Here is a 19415-nt window from a genome sequence, read left to right on the forward strand (position 1 = left end):
CCTAGGTCTGGATGGCAGCTGCAAATAGCTAATTAGTCTTGGCAGGATGTCTGTTTCCAGGAACCATGGAAAACACTTTCCTCTGCCCTATTGTAAAACAATAATAACTCAGTCATGCCGTCAAAAATGACCTGTTAAGCCATTAAGGCTCCAGCTTTGCAGGGAAACAAAAAACAACACATCCCGCTTTCAGGACAAAGCTCTATGTTGTTTACATACACAGAGCTCTGTTCTGTCAGCCTCTTTGCCATCAATCATCAGTCTGGATCTGCTGATCAGCTTGTGCTGTGTCTAATCACAGCACAGTCGGAGCGGCGCCCCCTATCCGAAAGAGTTAGATCACAGCCTAGGTACTACTGTCGACTGACCACAGAGCCAAACAAAGACCAGATTGGCTTCATTTGGCTCTGTGATATAGTAACCCAGAAGCAATGACCTGTCATTACTTCTACTTTACTCAGAACTAAACAGCACCATTAAAAAAACAAAAAAAAAAAGCATTAAGGGCCAGGTCACATTAGAAAAATGCACTGCGGATACATTCTGGATATGTTCTTGCTTACAGTTCACACCACACTCCATTCCGGCGCTGTTTGGATGCAGTTTGCTATGTTCCAGTATGGTTCTGTGCAGAAAAAATGCAGCATGTTCTACTTTTTTTTTCTGCACTAGAAACTGACTGAACTCACTGCACTGGTGTGAACTAGGACCATTGGAATATTATTATTATTATACAGTATTTATATAGCGCCATCAGTTTGCTCAGCGCTGTACATTATAGTGGGATACAGTACACGAGACAGTACAGTAACAATACAATACACAAGAAGTTCGAGGGCCCTGCTCCTTGGACCTTACAATCTAGCAGGGAGGGGAGAGTGGTACAGGAGGAAATAGCTGTGGGGATGGAGTGGTGGGAAGAGCGGAGGAGACCGGCAATTAGGTGAGGGCGGGGTAGGCTTCTCTGAAGAAATGGGTTTTCAGGGTGCGCCTAAAGGTGAGGAGAGTAGGTGACAGTCTGATGGATTGGAGTAGGGAGTTCCAGAGGATGGGGGAAGCCCCGGAGAAGTCCTGAAGACGGGCATGGGAGGAGGAGACTAGGGAACTAGAGAGTAGGAGGTCTTGTGAGGAGTGGAGAGTGCGGTTTGGGTGGTAGATGGATATCAGGTCGGTGATGTCGTTTGGGGCAGTGTTATGAACAGCTTTGTACGTCAATGACTACATGGAAAATACTGTGCATGCATTTTTGATGCAGAAAAAAAGCGCACTGAACTGCATCTAGTGTGAACTAGTCCTCAATGCCTTTAAGGGCAGCGGAGGGATTTTGGGTCTCATTGACCCCAGATCACTCCATAAAGAGTACCTGCCACATGTATATTGCTATTACAAGGGATGTTTACATTTCTTGTGAAAGCAATAAAAATTATCAAAAAAAATGTTTCTCCTTTCCAGTGGCAGCTGCAAGCACACAATAGGATCCTTCAAGATGGAGAGGCGGGGGAAGGGTCCAGTAAATATGTCACAGTTACCAGGCCCTTCCTTTCCTGAATGAACACAATGGCTCATCAGTATCGATCACTCATTGTGTTCATTCCTAACTTGTTTTTTTTGTTTGGTTCTTTTTTTTTGGGGGGGGGGGGCTGTTAGGTTGGCTGTATGTGACCCCTTGGTTTCTAACAACAGCCTTGGTCATATCACCCGGATGAGGGATGCCTTATCTGGAGAGGAGCAGCTGTTTAAAAAGAAGCGTGAGACAGGAGAACTGTGGAGTTGTATGGAAGGAGATAACACAGACCCCACTTACTTGGAATAGTGTGATAGCACAGCTGGTCTATACAGCACCTAATTGTATTGATATTCTCCACCATCACTTCCCCTCCACAGCAATTTTTTCATTTTTTGCTCATGTTAAAATTTGCATTTTCACCTAGAATATTATTTGAAACCCCCAAATTCTCTATTTTCTTTTTAATGGAGTCCCTGTAGAAGAAAATGGTGGCTGTTGTAGTTTATTTTGCATAATATTGTAATTGCAAAACTGTTTATCAAATGCATAATTTCTTGAAAAAATACACTAGGTTCACACTTGCCAAGCTCTAAGAAGCAATCAGTGGTGGATCACTTTTCAGTTGCTGTCAGGCATTCAGGAGGTGATCCGGCCTCCTTCTGAATGCCTGTTTTTGTTTTTATTTTTTCCTATGGCAGTTTATAATGATGCTAATGCGCCACAACCACAAGCCAAGCTGCTGCCCCATTGACTTTAATGGCCAAGTTTGATAGGTGTTGCTGCCTGTTAACTAGGGTTGCCACCACATCCCTTTAAAACCGAACACATATTAATGACACAGGTTCTGTGGCTGATTAAGGTGGTAATTAAACTCACTTTGCACCTTATCTGCATTAAATATGCCCCAGAACCTGTGTCATTAACATGTGCTCGGGTTTAAAGGGATGAGGTGGCAACCCTACTGTTAACTCAGAATGTCATGTTGAATTTGCCACAAGGCATCACAGCTGCAAGATTGTGAACAGCCTCCTTGCTGAACCCTGATGAAGTCATGTGACCTAGTGACGACACGCGTGCGGAGGAGCCAGGTGACACAGGAGTCGGGTGCCGGACACTGATGCAATCGGAGATTTTGTTGTATACCATTTTGCAAGCTACCTATTTACTCATGTGGGTGTATTTTTAATAAATATTGGATCATTTTGAAAGTACTGCACTATGGTGGCCTCTCTATGGTTCTGAGTTCATATCTAGAACAACACGGTGCATCGGCACAGGAGACTGAAAAGACCAGTTTGACACAGAGAAGGAGGAAAGCTGAGATTGGTGTGATATCTGCCCAGAGAGGAAGGGATAACAAACGTGCACACTGACCTATTATAATTTGTAGGTCAATGTCATAAGGTGAAAGTCCACCTATTGGGTCCATGTGGTGGTACACATTGACAAACTTACAGCGCTGGGACTGTGAGAGTACTTCAACAACAGGATTTCACTCTAGAAGCACATTAAGAAGATAATTGCTTGTTTTGAAACTGTCTTATGTCTGGAAAGACTTGATTGCAATTATTATTATTATTATATATGATATATATCACGCCAACAGTTTGCACAGCGCTTTACAAAATGAAGGAAGACATTACAGTTACAATACAATTTGGTACAAGAGGAAACAGAGGGCCCGGCTCGTTAAAGATTACAATCTAGGAGAAGGGTTGAGTGATACAAAAGGTAATAGCTGTGGGGGGGATGAGCTGATGGAGGAAATAAATGACGGTTTACTAGGTAAAAGCAGGATATACTTCTTTAAAGAGAGAGGTTCTCAGGGATCGTCTAAAGGTGGATAGATTAGGAGACAGCCAGACAGATTGGGGTAGGGAGTTCCATAGGATTGGAGAAGCTCGGGAGAAGTCCTGGAGGCGAGCATGGGAGGAGGTGACACGGGAACTAGAGAGCAGAAGGTCTTGGGAGGATTGAAGAGAGCAGTCTGTTTGACATTTTGAGACCAGGTTGGTGATGTAGCTGGGGGCAGAGTTGTGAATGGCTTTGTAAGTTGTTGTTAGTATTTTGAATTTTATTCATTGGGCGAGTGGAAGCCAGTGGAGGGATTGGCAGAGAAGGGTAGCAGATACTGAACGGTTGGTAAGGTGAATGAGCCTGGCAGCAGTATTCATGATGGACTGGAGGGGTATAGCCATTTATATTTTCCAGTATTGATGATCTAATGTATACCAGCACAAAATAAAATTTATATATTTTTGGGGTATATAATATTTAATTTTGGGTTTAAGATTGTAGCAGTGCAACACTTCTATAATTCTGGTCTCCTCCGGGTGATGTTTAATCTTTTGGTGGGTAGCCAGGGGTCATAAAACTGCATCTCAATCACAATATAATTCTTAACTTTTTAGTACACAATAAAAGATGAGGTTGCGTTGACTCAAAGTGCCAGGCCTCAAGGGAATCTACAGCTCTTCAGGCTTTGGATGTACCAGACACGTCCAAAGAGCTGAAGAGGATAAATAGCCAAAAAGAGTACCAGTTTCTCTTTCGGGAAAAACTGGAGTGAAGGGGATTGTGAAGGAGGGTTTGGGCATGGGTGGGCCATACAAGGACTGTGTGTGAATGGCAGAACCTGGACAAGTGAGGGGGAGCAGAAGGGGCATGTGAGCTGGGTGCAGTGTTGTTATGTGGAGGAGACAGGGCTTTTTTTTCAGTGGGAATGTGGGAAATTCAGCACTGAATGTATGTAATGGCAAGGGGTTCTGGGGTGTGTTGAAGGGTCCATTGATGCTGGATCTTGGGGGATCAATTTTCACTGGAGGATCTATTGTTGAGGGAAGGGTCAATTGTTGCTAGGGGGAAATTGTTCCTGGGAGGGAACTGCTGTTGATGGAGGGCTCTCTTGTTTCTAGCTGTTGGAAGGTCTATTAATGCAGGCTACTAAAGATCTATTGTTTCTGGCTGGGGTTTATTGTTCCCTAGGGTGGATCTATGGGTGGTGTTTTGTTGCAGGGGGTCATTTGTTGCTGGGGCAATCTACTGTGGCTGGTGGGGGATTGATTGTTGCTGGGGAGATTTTTTGTTGGTGATGGATGCTATTGTTACAGGCTGCAGGGGACCTATTTTACTGCTTTTCTGTTATCATTATCAAATTCCATGCAAATTACTTAACAGGGCAAAATGATATTTGGTTTTGTGTTCTGTAAAAGGCGTGGTACTGGGAGGTGGATAGGGGGTGGAACGAATAGGCAGTGCTCGGAGGTGGATAGGGGGTGGAACGAATAGGCAGTGCTCGGAGGTGGATAGAAGGTGGAACGAATAGGCAGTGCTTGGAGGTGACCTGTGTAAGGGGAATGTAAGGGGCAGGGGTAACTGGGTGTGATGGAAACCTGAAATATACAACATGAATGGATGAGAGGGTGAGATGCAAGGGAGGGGGGCATGGACAGGTTATGCAGTCGTGAAGGATGAAATCTAAGTCATCATGTGTGCTCACTCTTCTCTCTCTTTCCATCAGCATATCTCATGTTAGGGCAATGTGCACTCAGCACAACTTGGTTGGTTCCTAATACTGCCCCTCCCTCTCCCAGTCTAAGTGCTGCTGTGTAGCAAAAGACAAGATGTCAATATTGGGCTGATTTAGGTACTTGTGCCAGTTGTGTTCTAAAAATAAAAATATTATATTTGCCTGGACTTCCACTATAATCTGTGCACAGGTAATTTCTTCTGCAGTGTGCAGGGTAGTAATGATCTCAGTGTAAAACATGCAGCATTCTGGAATACTATGGGATTGTAAGGGGTTCTCGGTAATTCAATTATAATGCATTTGTGTCTAAAGGTATAAATGTTTATTGCTGTTTTATGTGTTTTTCTTACTACAGCAGTGAGAGATAAGTGAATCCGGTGCAGTGTAAACCACATTTTCCTTATCTGAGAATAGCTAGATAAAGAATAAAAGTAAATGGCTTAAAGTGGAGAAGTGCAATGGGGACCAACGTCAGACGGAGACCAAAGCAGGTTCTGGAGTCATGGTAGCATCTCCGTTATTGACGACCACAATGTTTGAAGGACAGACGAATTATGACTTGGAGGTAAAACAGTACAGCCTATCCAGAATCTCACCTGCAGATTGGATAGGAAATGAGATATCTTTGTTATATGTACCTAACTAGATATGCTGCACCAAATACTAAAGACTCATCTCACTTGCTGTTGGGGAGGATTAGAGTAAATATTGACTAATCCTTCTCTTTAGTAGTGACAAGGTAACTAAAGTCCTAGGATTTGGTATACAGTGAAGGAAATAAGTATTTGATCTCCTGCTGATTTTGAATGTTTGCCCACTCACAAAGAAATGATCAGTCTAAAAATCGAATGGTAGGTGAATTGTAACACTGAGAGACAGAACTAGCCAGTCTCCAGACCTTAATCCTATTGAAAATCTGTGGGGGGAGCTGAAAGTTTGAGTTGCCAAACAGTAGCCACCAAACTTTAATGATGTGGAGAGGATCTGCCAAGAGGAGTGGGCCAAAATCCCTCCTGAGATGTGTGCGAACCTGATGGCCAACTACAGGAAACATCTGACACTGTGATTGCCAACAAGGGATTTTCCACCAAGTACTAAGTCATGTTTTGTGCAGGGGATCAAATACTTATTTTCCTCATGAACATGCAAATCAGTGCATCATTTGTTAGACATGCATTTCTTTTGAATTTTTTGTTGCTATTCTGTCTCTCAGTGTTACAATACACCTACTATTCGATTTTTAGACCGATCATTTCTTTGTGAGTGGGCAAACATTCAAAATCAGCAGGGGATCAAATACTTATTTCCTTCACTGTATATAACTAATACCAGAGGAACCTGGAGCAGTTTTTTTTCCAGAAAAGATGAGTATATGACTAACTATCTATCTATCTATCTATCTCTTTACATTAAGATTTTTGCATAGGCATGCTTTAATTCCTGTTTTTTATGCTTCAAGTTTTAATTGTTGGTTGCGCATGGCAAAACAATTTTAAGTAATCAGCTTCTGAATTCCAAATGCTACACAACTAATCAACTAATAGTGTCATTTTCAGCACTGGTAGATTCTTCTTAATGTGGAGCTTCCAATGAATCAAGCTGCAAAGGGATGAAACCATCCTCATGGACTTAGAAAGGGATGTTGAGACCCACCTTGGTATTATGTCATCTTTGAAGCATCTAAAACATAGAAGCTGGCAAATGGTTCATCTCAGACTTGCCTCTGAAAAACAAATGTATAAGGTTTCAGTTTATGTTTGTAGGTCTTTGGTGGTCCTGAAAGCAATACATTCTCTTATTCGGCATATATTTATATTTTAAATCAGGGTTTCTTAACCAGGGTTTCATAGAACCATAGGGTTCCTCCAGTGTCAAACTGGCGGCCCTCCAGCTGTTGCCAAACTACAACTCCCATGAGGCATTGCAAGATTGACAGTTACAAGCATGATTCCGAAAGGCAGAAGCATAATGGGACTTGTAGTTTTGCAACAACTGGAGGGCCACCAGTTTGACACCCCTGCTCCAGAGGTTGCTAGGGGTTCCTTGAGCAATGAGCAATTTCTGCTTCTCAAATAAGTTCCCACTGACACCATTGATCTTTTTAGCTATGTGTAAGGGGGTACATCTTCCTAATGATCACAAGTGTAAAGAGCAATCCTTCCACTAACTATGACACTAATCTATCATGAGTTGGAGATATAACTTTTAGTCGGGGTTCCTTGAGACTGGAAAATTGTTTCAAGGGTTCTTCCATGTTTAAAGACTGTTTCAAATTAAAAGTGGGTCTCTTGTACTGCCATCAGAAAACTATGAAATTACAGATCACATGTACATTTGTGTAATTGAAAAGTATGTTTTACCGCTGATAAAATTTTCAGTCTCAGAATATAGTCTGGTCGTAACGACTGTTCACGGTTCATTTGAACAGAACATCAGCTGGCTAACTAAACAGTTTAGGGTTGGTGGCCATCACAAATTATGTGGCCATCTTTCCAGGATTTCTCCATTCTAAAGTAGAACATATCTGCTTCAATAAGCCACCAACTGAAGCAAAAGCTAGGCCATGTTTTTTCAAATTTCTAATTTATCAATTTGTTTTGAAAAGTCCTAATGGGAAGTTCTACCATCTGCAAATCTGGTTAAATACAATGCTTTATGACAAATCAAAATTCTTCAAATATCAGTATATGAAACTTTGTAATCCCTCATGCAGAATGAAGATACTATTTACAACTTTTGCAATTTTTCACAGATTGGGCATGTACAGATTCAGGATCGTGATTAACTCTGCCTATTCCTAGGTCATTTGGCTTATCTCTGTCTCTTTCAAGAGATAGCTTGTTTGAAAACAAGAGAAAAAAGTAGTAGGGAAAAGTTTTCAAAGATTAATTACATTTTACCTGTCCTTTATTTTACAGAGCCTCACAGCCTTCACTATCATTTTACAACAGACTCCTCTCCTGGAGCTGGGCACCCATCCTTTCAAGCGGTGGGTTACATAGATGATATACAGATTTCACGATATGACAGTAAGACCCGGAGAGTACAGCTTCTCCAGCCCTGGATGAAGACTGATATAAATCCTCAGCATTGGGAGAATCAGACACGGATCGCTCAGTATTATGAAGACAGGCAACAAGAGATCACAGATGATGTAATGAAACATTTCAATTACACCAAAGGTAAAGGGTAGGATTTAGATATCAACCATAAGAAGCACAAAAGAGGTTTACATAGGTAACTTGAAACAAACTTAAACCTGAATTCCAAGCAAACAGGGGATATATTTGTAACACATGTGAAATACATATAAGAGGAGCTGTTTTACCTCTTAAAGGATACAAATTTCTGTCCACCCAGTCCTGAGATTTACACAGCTCTGCCACACAAGGCAGTCCCACCTTGCAGAGTAGGGGACCTGATATTTCTCTGCTGCAGTTTCTCTATCACTTAAATTGAATTCACTTATAGTGAATGTAGGGTCCTGGGTTTAGTAACACTTTAAATGTCTCATCCCAATCCCCACTCCATGACTGGACAGTGTAAGGAGAAGCAGCACAGTGATGAGCTTATATCTCTTTCATTCTGCTCTTTCCTCCTATGAGGATACCCCTTGCATTGCAACCTGCCTGGTTGGTTCCTTGTAGTGCTCCTGCCTCCTCCTCTCAAAGCTCTACTGTACAGAAACTGCAAGAGGCTGATACCAGGTCAGATTCAGATACTTACACTGCTTAACTTAACCTCCCTGGCGGTATGATTATTTCCGATTTTTGGTGCTGAAAGCGGTACCATTTTTTTGCATGGAAATATGTAGTTTTTTATTGTAGGCTGTAATTTTTAGGAATAACTCAATGAAATCTGTACGAACAAGAGTCTAGTAAACATCCCGGGTATGATAAAACTTGAAACACGAAGTCATAAATTATAATTTAATTAATAATCATAAAAAATAATAATATAATAATAATACATTTAATTCAATACTACAATCAAACCAAAAACACTGAAATTTGAAATACAGAGGCAAATTCGCACATCGCTGAGCAAAGTCGCAAAATCGTTTTCAGTGTCTGATGACGAATTTCCCCCACGAATCATTATCACTCAATTCTGCAAGTGGTTCTAATTTACTATCGCTGTTCTCTAGCCGGTCTAAAACTGCTTTTGACATAAAGGGACGCTTTTTGGACGCCATGGACTTTTCTAAGTTTCCAGGCAGAAAGAACAGTCAAAATGTAGGCAGGGCACAGGACAAAGCAGTAGGGACAAAATATATGTGAAATGCATTGAAACAGCAATGTTTTACTATATAATAATATTTTTTTTAAAAAATGAAATTTTTTAAAAATTTCAAATTTCCCGCCGGTTCCGGCGCCCGTACGTCCCGACGTCACAGGGACCGGAACACGGAAGCCGGATGTCGGCATCGGCCGGAGGGGATGGCCGGGGACGCTGCAGGGCACACATCGCGGGAGCGAAGGACAACGTAAGCGCTGCAGGGACTCCCTGAGCAACGCCGCATGGTAAGCCCGAGTGTAGCTCGGGGTTACCGCTCTTGGTACTGAAATTTTACCCCAAGCTACACTCGGGAATACCGCCAGGGAGGTTAAAGTGGAAGTAAAGTCTTTTTAAATTTGCACCTACAGGTAAGCCTATAATAAGGCTCCCCTGTAGGTACAGTAAATATTTCCTAAACTTGCACTATTTAGGAGATTTTCACACTGCATGCAGCCAGTGACGTCACCGGTGCATACTCTCTGAAGGGAGGGCATACTTGTACCGTCCCTTCAGAGCCATGTGCTCAGACCAAAACTCCAGCACGCATGCTTGGGAGTAACGTCATCACGGCTCAGCCCATCAGACGGCCAGAGCATGAAAACCCTGAAGGCAGACCGGATGAAGATGGAAGCTCTGTCAGTGGTGACAGCTCACTGCTGGAGGGCTTTCATTCTAAGATAAGCATTCATAATGTGCTACAATGCGATGCATCCTAGTACTTTATGCCATTGTCTTGCAGTTCTATACTTTCCAGTTACACACAGTTAGTCCGGCTGAAAAAAGACAAAAGTCCATCCAGTTCAACCATAAGAATTAAAAAAAAAAAAGTTATAATCCTACACCCACAGATGATCCAGAGGAAGGAAAAGCCAAGCAAAGCATGATCCAATTTGTTCCTTCAGGGTAAAATAATCCCTCCTAATCCCCTGAGAGGCAATCGGATATTCCCTGGATCAACTTTACCTATAAATATTAGTATCCAGTTATATTCTGTATATCCAAGAAAGAATCCAGGACTTTTTTAAATCAATCCACTGAGCTGGCCAGAACCAACTCTTGAAGGAGTCTATTCCACATTTTCACAGCTCTTACTGTGAAGAAACCTTTCCGTGTTTGGAGATTAAATTTCTTTCCTCCAGACATAAAGAGTGCCCCCTTGTCCTCTGTGATGACCTCAAGGTGAATAGCTCTACACCGAGTTCACTATATGAAGCACTGATGTATTTATACATGGAGATCATATCCCCCCCTTATGTATTATACATGTGGATCATATCCCCCCCTTATGTATTATACATGGAGATCATATCCCCCCTTCTGTATTATACATGGTGATCATATCCCCCTTATGTATTATACATGGAGATCATATCCCCCCTTATGTATTACACATGGAGATAATATCACCTCCTTATGTATTATACATGGAGATCATATCCCCCCCTTATGTATTATACATGGAGATCATATCCCCCCTTATGTATTATACATGGAGATCATATCCCCCCTTATGTATTACACATGGAGATAATATCACATCCTTATGTATTATACATGGAGATCATATCCCCCCTTATGTATTATACATGGAGATCATATCCCCCCTTATGTATTATACATGGAGATCATATCCCCCCTTATGTATTACACATGGAGATCATATCCCCCCTTATGTATTATACATGGAGATCATATCCCCCCTTATGTATTATACATGGAGATCATATCCCCCTTATGTATTATACATGGAGATCATATCCCCCCCTTATGTATTATACATGGTGATCATATCCCCCCTTAATCTTCTCTTCTCAAGAGAGAATAAATTCAGTTCCTCTAATCTTTCCTCATAGCTGATCTCCTCCATGCCTCGTATCAGTTTGATTGCCCTTCTCTGTACGTTCTCCAGTTCCCCAATGTTCTTTTTGTGAACTGGTGCCCAGTTAACTGACATGGAATGAGTTTGCGATCATAAGTTCCATTTTCATTATATGTTTCTATTTAGTATCTCAGAAAATATTACAAGCATGTCTTCACTATCCCAGTTATAGCTTACATCAAGTTATGGATTATACATGGAGATCATATCCCCCCTTATGTATTATACATGGTGATCATATCCCCCCTTATGTATTATACATGGAGATCATATCCCCCCTTATGTATTATACATGGAGATCATATCCCCCTTATGTATTATACATGGAGATCATATCCCCCCTTATGTATTATACATGGAGATCATATCCCCCTTATGTATTATACATGGTGATCATATCCCCCTTATGTATTATACATGGTGATCATATCCCCCTTATGTATTATACATGGTGATCATATCCCCCCTTATGTATTATACATGATGATCATATCCCCCCTTCTTTATTATACATGGAGATCATATCCCCCCTTATATATTATACATGGTGATCATACCCCCCCTTATGTATTATACATGGTGATCATATCCCCCCTTATGTATTATACATGATGATCATATCCCCCCTTCTTTATTATACATGGAGATCATATCCCCCCTTATGTATTATACATGGAGATCATATCCCCCCCCCTTATGTATTATACATGGAGATCATATCCCCCTTATGTATTATACATGGAGATCGTATCCCCCCTTATGTATTATACATGGTGATCATATCCTTCCTTATGTATTATACATGGTGATCATATCCCCCTTATGTATTATACATGGTGATCATATCCCCCCTTATGTATTATACATGGAGATCATATCCCCCCTTATGTATTATACATGGTGATCATATCCCCCCTTATGTATTATACATGATGATCATATCCCCCCTTCTTTATTATACATGGAGATCATATCCCCCCTTATGTATTATACATGATGATCATATCCCCCCTTATGTATTATACATGGAGATCATATCCCCCCCCCCCCTTATGTATTATACATGGAGATCATATCCCCCTTATGTATTATACATGGAGATCATATCCCCCCTTATGTATTATACATGGAGATCATATCCCCCTTATGTATTATACATGGTGATCATATCCCCCCTTATGTATTATACATGGAGATCATATCCCCCTTATGTATTATACATGGTGATCATATCCCCACTTATGTATTATACATGGAGATCATATCCCCCCTTATGTATTATACATGGAGATCATATCCCCCTTATGTATTGTACATGGAGATCATACCCCCCCTTATGTATTATACATGGTGATCATATCCCCCCTTATGTATTATACATGGAGATCATATCCCCCCTTATGTATTATACATGGTGATCATATCCCCCTTTATGTATTATACATGGAGATCATATCCCCCTTATGTATTATACATGGAGATCATATCCCCCCTTATGTATTATACATGGTGATCAAATCCCCCTTTATGTATTATACATGGAGATCATATCCCCCTTATGTATTATACATGGTGATCATATCCCCCCTTATGTATTATACATGGTGATCATATCCCCCCTTATGTATTATACATGGAGATCATATCCCCCCTTATGTATTATACATGGTGATCATATCCCCCCTTATGTATTATACATGGAGATCATATCCCCCTTATGTATTATACATGGTGATCATATCCCCCCTTATGTATTATACATGGTGATCATATCCCCCCTTATGTATTATACATGGAGATCATATCCCCCCTTATGTATTATACATGGTGATCATATCCCCCCTTATGTATTATACATGGAGATCATATCCCCCCTTATGTATTATACATGGTGATCATATCCCCCCTTATGTATTATACATAGAGATCATATCCCCCCTTATGTATTATACATGGAGATCATATCCCCCCTTATGTATTATACATGGAGATCATATCCCCCCTTATGTATTACACATGGAGATAATATCACCTCCTTATGTATTATACATGGAGATCATATCCCCCCCTTATGTATTATACATGGAGATCATATCCCCCCTTATGTATTATACATGGAGATCATATCCCCCCTTATGTATTACACATGGAGATAATATCACATCCTTATGTATTATACATGGAGATCATATCCCCCCTTATGTATTATACATGGAGATCATATCCCCCCTTATGTATTATACATGGAGATCATATCCCCCCTTATGTATTATACATGGAGATCATATCCCCCCCTTATGTATTATACATGGTGATCATATCCCCCCTTAATCTTCTCTTCTCAAGAGAGAATAAATTCAGTTCCTCTAATCTTTCCTCATAGCTGATCTCCTCCATGCCTCGTATCAGTTTGATTGCCCTTCTCTGTACGTTCTCCAGTTCCCCAATGTTCTTTTTGTGAACTGGTGCCCAGTTAACTGACATGGAATGAGTTTGCGATCATAAGTTCCATTTTCATTATATGTTTCTATTTAGTATCTCAGAAAATATTACAAGCATGTCTTCACTATCCCAGTTATAGCTTACATCAAGTTATGGACTCTCCATGTGACAGCATGCTAAGGCTTGCTAATTGGTCCACTGCTGTCACATGATCTTCAATAACCAGAAGTACTAGTAAATCCATCCAGCAGCTGATCTGAGTGATGGGAAAGTGAAGGAAAGGTACTGTATACTGTATATGCTGCTGTAGAGGGAGGGATTAAAGCAAACCTGTCGCTTTGCCCAGATTGTTTACAAAGAGTGGAAACACAGAATTTAATTAGCTAAATAGCATAGTAATAATAATCCATCTATATCATTAGTCGGCAACTGTAATTTTTTTAGGCTGCTCCAATTAAATCAAAGAGGAAATATGATTGGTTGTCTGATTTAGCTAATCTTCACTGCCCTTTGTTGGGCCTTATTAATTGAGCCTAATTGTGTGCACGTTATACATTTTATATACGTTTAAAAAAATTGATCATTATTTTTTTTGCAGATGGAAATGATGGGTTTGTTTTACAAGTTCGATTTTGGTGCCTGACATCTGGAGATGAAGATGAGAACTATAGCGGATATGAAGAGTTTGCGGCCAATGGGGATGATTTTATAGCCCTGGATACATTTATGTCCAAGTATGTCCCCCTGATGGCTAATGCAAAGAAAATGGCAGATGTCTGGAACAGACGCAAGTCCAGTGCTGAAAAGCAAAAGGGGTATATGGAGCATGAGTGTAAGAGGTGGTTCAAGGTCTACCTACACCATATGAAAGAGATCTTAAAGCCTGGTGAGAAAAAATATTTGATGGAATTATAATTGTTATTCATCTATATATAACTTACTGTATCTACCTGCCATAAAATGAGAAGGGCTTCTAAGTGCAGACTGTATCCCACATAATGGTATTAAAGTGTTACTAAACCCACAACAGTAAAATCAGTCTGTATATGCAGTAAAGCATGCATGTTATACTCACTGTGGAACCTAAGGGGTTAATCCTCTGCATGGTGTAAAAAGGCTGTTTGATCCTGTCTTCTCTGTCCTCCTTACATACTGTAGTTACATAGTTAGTCTGGATGTAAAAAGACAAAAGTCCATCCAGTTCAACCATTAAAAAGGAAAAAAAAAGTTATTATCCTATACCCACAGATGATCCAGAGAAAGGCAAAAAAACCCAGCAAAGCATGATCCAATTTGCTCCTTCAGGGGAAAATAATCCTTCCTGATCCCCCGAGAGGCAATCAGATATTCCCTGGATCAACTTTACCTATAAATGTTATATCCAGTTATATTCTGTGTATCTAAGAAACAATCCACTTTTTAAATCAAACCACTGAGCTGGCCAGAACCAACTCTTGAGGGAGTCTATTCCACATTTTCACAGCTCTCACTGTGAAGAAACCTTTCCTTGTTTGGATATTAACCACTTGCCTACCGGGCACTTATACCCCCTTCTTTACCAGGCCAATTTTCAGCTTTCAGTGCTGTCGCACTTTGATTGACAATTGCGCGGTCATGCAAGATTGTACCCATATGAAATTTTTATCATTTTTTTCTCACAAATAGAGCTTTCTTTTGGTGGTATTTAATTGCTGCTGGGCACTTTACTTTTTGCGCTATAAACAAAAAAAGTGCAAAAAATTTTTTAAAAAAAGTTTCTATGTTTCTATTATAAAATTTTTCAAACAGGTAATTTTTCTCCTTCACTGATGTGCGTTGATGAGGCAGCACTGATGGGCACTAATAGGCGGCACTGATAGGCAGCACTGATGGGCACTGATAGGCAGCACTGATAGGCAGCACTAATGAGGTGTCACGGATAGGCGGCACTGATAGGTGACACTGATAGACAGCACTGATAGGTGGCACTGACTGGCATCACTGCTGGGCACTGACTGGCGCAACTGCTGGGCACTGACTGGCACAACCGCTGGGCACTGACTGGGGGCACTTACTGGCAGCACTGCTGGGCTGCACTGATGAGCACTGGTGGTTGGCACTGGTGGGCACAGGTGTGTGGCACTGGTGGGCACAGGTGGGTGGCACTGGTGGGCACAGGTAGGTGGCACTTCTGGGTACAGGTGTTTGGCACTGCTGGGTGGCACAGGTGGGCACACTGCTGGGCACAGGTGGGTGCACTGCTGGGCACAGGTGAGCGGAACTGGTTGGTGGCACTGCTGGGCAGTGCTCTGATGATTGGTGCCGATTCCTGCTCTGACAACTGCCGGTTCTCGGCAGTACTTTCCTCATGCTCTGACAGTGTGAGGAAAGTGCAGCCGAGAACCGGCAATTACATTTCCCAGTGATCAGCGTGTCATTGGACACAGCTGATCACGTGGTAAAAGGCCGCTGTGATTGGCCTTTTACCACTCCACGTGATCAGCTGTGTCCGTAGGACGCAGCGATCATGGAGATCGCCGGGGGCGCGCAGGAGCGCGCGTTCTGGGAGGACGTCATATGACGCCCTCCCAGAACTGGCCGGCCGCAGTGTATCCATCATTCGGCTATCTGCAGTCGGCAAGTAGTTAAATTTCTTTTCCTCCAGACATAAAGAGTGTCCCCTTGTCCTCTGTGATAACCTCAGGGTGAATAACTCTACACCGAGTTCACTATATGAAAAATAAGTTATAATCCTACACCCACAGCTGATCCAGAGGAAGGCAAAAAAACCCAGCAAAGCATGAACCAATTTGCTCCTGCAGAGGAAAACATTTCTTCCTGATCCCCCGAGAGGCACTCAGATATTCCCTGGATCAACTTTACCTATGAATGTTAGTAACCAGTTATATATAGTCTGTGTATCTTCTTCTTCAAATGTCCACCTCTCATCTCCTGATAAGACAGACTGAACCCATAGCCATTCTGCACATGCTCAGTTTAGTGTGTATCGCTAGAGAGGCTTTTTTTTTTTTCTTGAGAGAGTACATGTTATCAGCACAGGGCCAATCAGCACTGACCAGACAGAGGTCAGGGATTTGCATCCTCCTAGAGCAGAAGAAAACTCCTCCTACAAGCTTTAACCAGTGCTCTGCTGGACACTGATAGAAGTCACAAGACTGCTATATACTGCTGGTGAGAAAAGGTATTTAGCAGTTTATATTTACTAAAATAATTGCATTTCCATGTTCTGTGTACTGTGGGAGATCAGATATAGTGAATGCAAGGTCCTTGGTTTAGTAACCAGGGATGTTCAATTCCTATCACCCGACGCCCGGGACATGTAAGGGGCTTTAAAAGTGTCACTTACAGAAAATATAGGGTATTAAAATTTGTTGCCGCTTCACGAGCGCACGCAAATTTAAGGTTTGACATGTTGGATATCTATTTACTCACACCAACCTCGTCTTTTCTATTTTACAAAAAAATTGGATAATTTATTGCTTTTTGTGCCCTAAAATTAAAACTGTATTTTTTTTTACTGAAATTTTGTGTTTCCTAGACCTTTGTGATAATATCGTGTAACATAAGAAATTGGAACTACTTCTATTTTATTCTCTAGGATCTCTGATTTCAGAAAATATATAATGTTCGGAGGTTTGTATCATCTTCAGGCCTAAAATTTTTTAAACACGTGCAAGTAACGCAAAAAGAGCTCTGGCAGTGAAAGAGAGAAAGAATAAGTCGGACACTCCCCTTTCCTGACAAGCAGCCAATCCATTCTCACTACACTGCAAGGTCTCTCCCCTTCCTGCTAGTCCCTGGGTGCGGTGCTGGAGACAGGCAGGGAGGGGAGGAGGAGATAAACAGCGCAATGTGACAAATATTAAACGTTTAAGTCGCTATAAAGCCCCTTTATTTTTTAAAAGCCCCGGACATAACTTAAAAAAGATTTAAATACAGTTTTGGGTAAAATGTATGTTTTTTATCAGGACAAGTAGATTGCAGGGGCAGACCGACAATTCATGGGGCCACCGGGCAATAGGAAACACTGTTCAACAGGTAAAAAGTTTTGGGCATAAAATTAGCTAATCTTACATAATTTTGGGGTGCTGAAAACGAAAATGACCCTAAAAAATGTTGATTGGCTCTAGTTTCCATGATATATTCACCCATCTAATGACGTAAGCCATTCAAAATTATGATGCAACTTCAGCTGCATATTGCGCAATTGATACTGGTGACCAATAGAAAATTGCATGTATACTGAGATGATGCAATATTAGCCTTTAATTGCATCACTTCACTGCATAAAAGCTGCAGTATCTGTAGCTGATTGTAGTTGGACAGCGTCTTTACATTTCGTTTTATGCTTATATAGGCTACTCAGTAATGCCTCGAACTTGTGTGAATAAAGCAGATAATTTCTGCTATATCTGCGGTGAAATAACTTTTATCTCACAAAAAAGGAGGATAACAGGAATGATTAAGAAAGCCTACAACTTGTATTTTGGCTGCAAGATAGGAGACCAGGACAAGAGCTGGGCACCACATATATGCTGCAATTCTTGTGGGACGGCACTGGAGCAATGGTTGAATGGAAAAAAGGCATCTATGCCTTTCGCTGTGCCAATGATTTGGAGAGAGCCAACAGATCATGTTAGTAATTGTTACTTTTGTATGGTGCCTCCAATTGTAAAAGGGCTAAATAAGAAGAAAAAGTTATCTGTGCACTATCCAAATATTCCATCGGCAATACGTCCAGTTCCTCATGGAGAGGGGCTACCAATTCCTAAAGCACCAGAATCCTTCGTGGTTGAGTCAAGTGAGGAAGAACCTGAAGCGTGTAGTCACGTGCAGTTGTAAGAGATAGCCCTTTCCTCGAATACAAGAGAAAAGCCAAGAGAAGCAAAACCGACACAAACTGAAGACAAAACTAGTGAGAATCCTAAGTATTAAAATGATTCAACTTAGCTTATGGCTATAATTTTTCTTGGTAATCCTATGCAATATATTATGCCATTTAGGCTTTGTTATGTAGTCAATATCACTTGCTTTATATTTGTGGAAAGACATCTATCTATATAATTATTGTGCATTATGTAGTCATTACGCCTATAGTAGAAAACTTTAGTTTACAGAAAAAATAGAGCCAATTGACAAATTTCATTGTTATATTTGAACTCAGAATGTGAAATTCATTAAGAAATGGATCCTTTTGTTTCCAAAACTGGCAAAAAATAAAAATTTGTTGAACAGTGAAATCATTGGGCCCCTGTGCCCTCGCCCACACTCAAACCACACCCAAAAAAGCCTATGAAAGGTACCAGGGGCATCTCATGGGGCCCCTTACTGACCCTGGGCCCTCGGGCAGTGCCCGAGTGCCTAAATGGTCAGTCCGCCCCTGGTAGATTGTCATGAGGGACAAGTAGATTGGGGCACCAATTTAGTCGCTGGACAAGTAGTTTTTTCAAAAATTTCCACACCCCTGGTAAAACTTTAATGCTAAGCTTCATAGCTTTAGAGGTGCAGGTTCCAATATCTTTGGCTTTTTAAGGAGGTGACACATGCTATTTACAAAGTACTCTACCACCAGACCTGAGAAACTGTCCATTAGTCCTCATTAATCAACCTCAAGTTGTGATTTGCAGTAAGGTGACCCATTACAATGCATTCTAAGTGCAAGAGCGGGGTAGCCATAGAAAGAATATCATCCTTAACATTTGTCCCCTTAAAATAAGCCATTAAAGTGTTTTTTTTACCTTCATGTATTCTATGCATTGGTTTCTATGCAGGGAGATTTG

The 19415-nt window shown here is 41.1% G+C and overlaps 1 protein-coding gene and 1 long non-coding RNA gene across 5 annotated transcripts in view; one reads left to right on the forward strand and one right to left on the reverse strand.

The window, feature by feature from the left end:
- Positions 1-19415, reverse strand: part of LOC149437517 (uncharacterized) — a 114974-nt gene that overhangs the window by 33819 nt on the left and 61740 nt on the right. For both annotated transcript variants that reach the window (XR_016308040.1, XR_016308039.1), the window contains exon 3: positions 6690-6759. This is a non-coding gene — a long non-coding RNA (uncharacterized LOC149437517). The remainder of the gene's footprint in view (positions 1-6689; positions 6760-19415) is intronic.
- Positions 1-19415, forward strand: part of LOC149437518 (zinc-alpha-2-glycoprotein-like) — a 64038-nt gene that overhangs the window by 22036 nt on the left and 22587 nt on the right. For 2 of the 3 annotated variants that reach the window (XM_089660859.1, XM_089660858.1), the window contains exons 2-3: positions 7955-8218; positions 14234-14521. In XM_089660859.1, coding sequence (XP_089516985.1) covers positions 7955-8218; positions 14234-14521 — 552 coding nt within the window. Of the gene's footprint in view, positions 1-5289; positions 5602-7954; positions 8219-14233; positions 14522-19415 lie in introns of those variants that run through there. The other variant, XM_089660860.1, reaches the window with a different exon arrangement.

The sequence above is a fragment of the Staurois parvus genome, unplaced genomic scaffold, assembly GCF_062004578.1.
Source record: "Staurois parvus isolate SC_StPar_1 unplaced genomic scaffold, SC_StPar_1.0 ptg001284l, whole genome shotgun sequence".
Classification (NCBI taxonomy): domain Eukaryota; kingdom Metazoa; phylum Chordata; class Amphibia; order Anura; family Ranidae; genus Staurois; species Staurois parvus.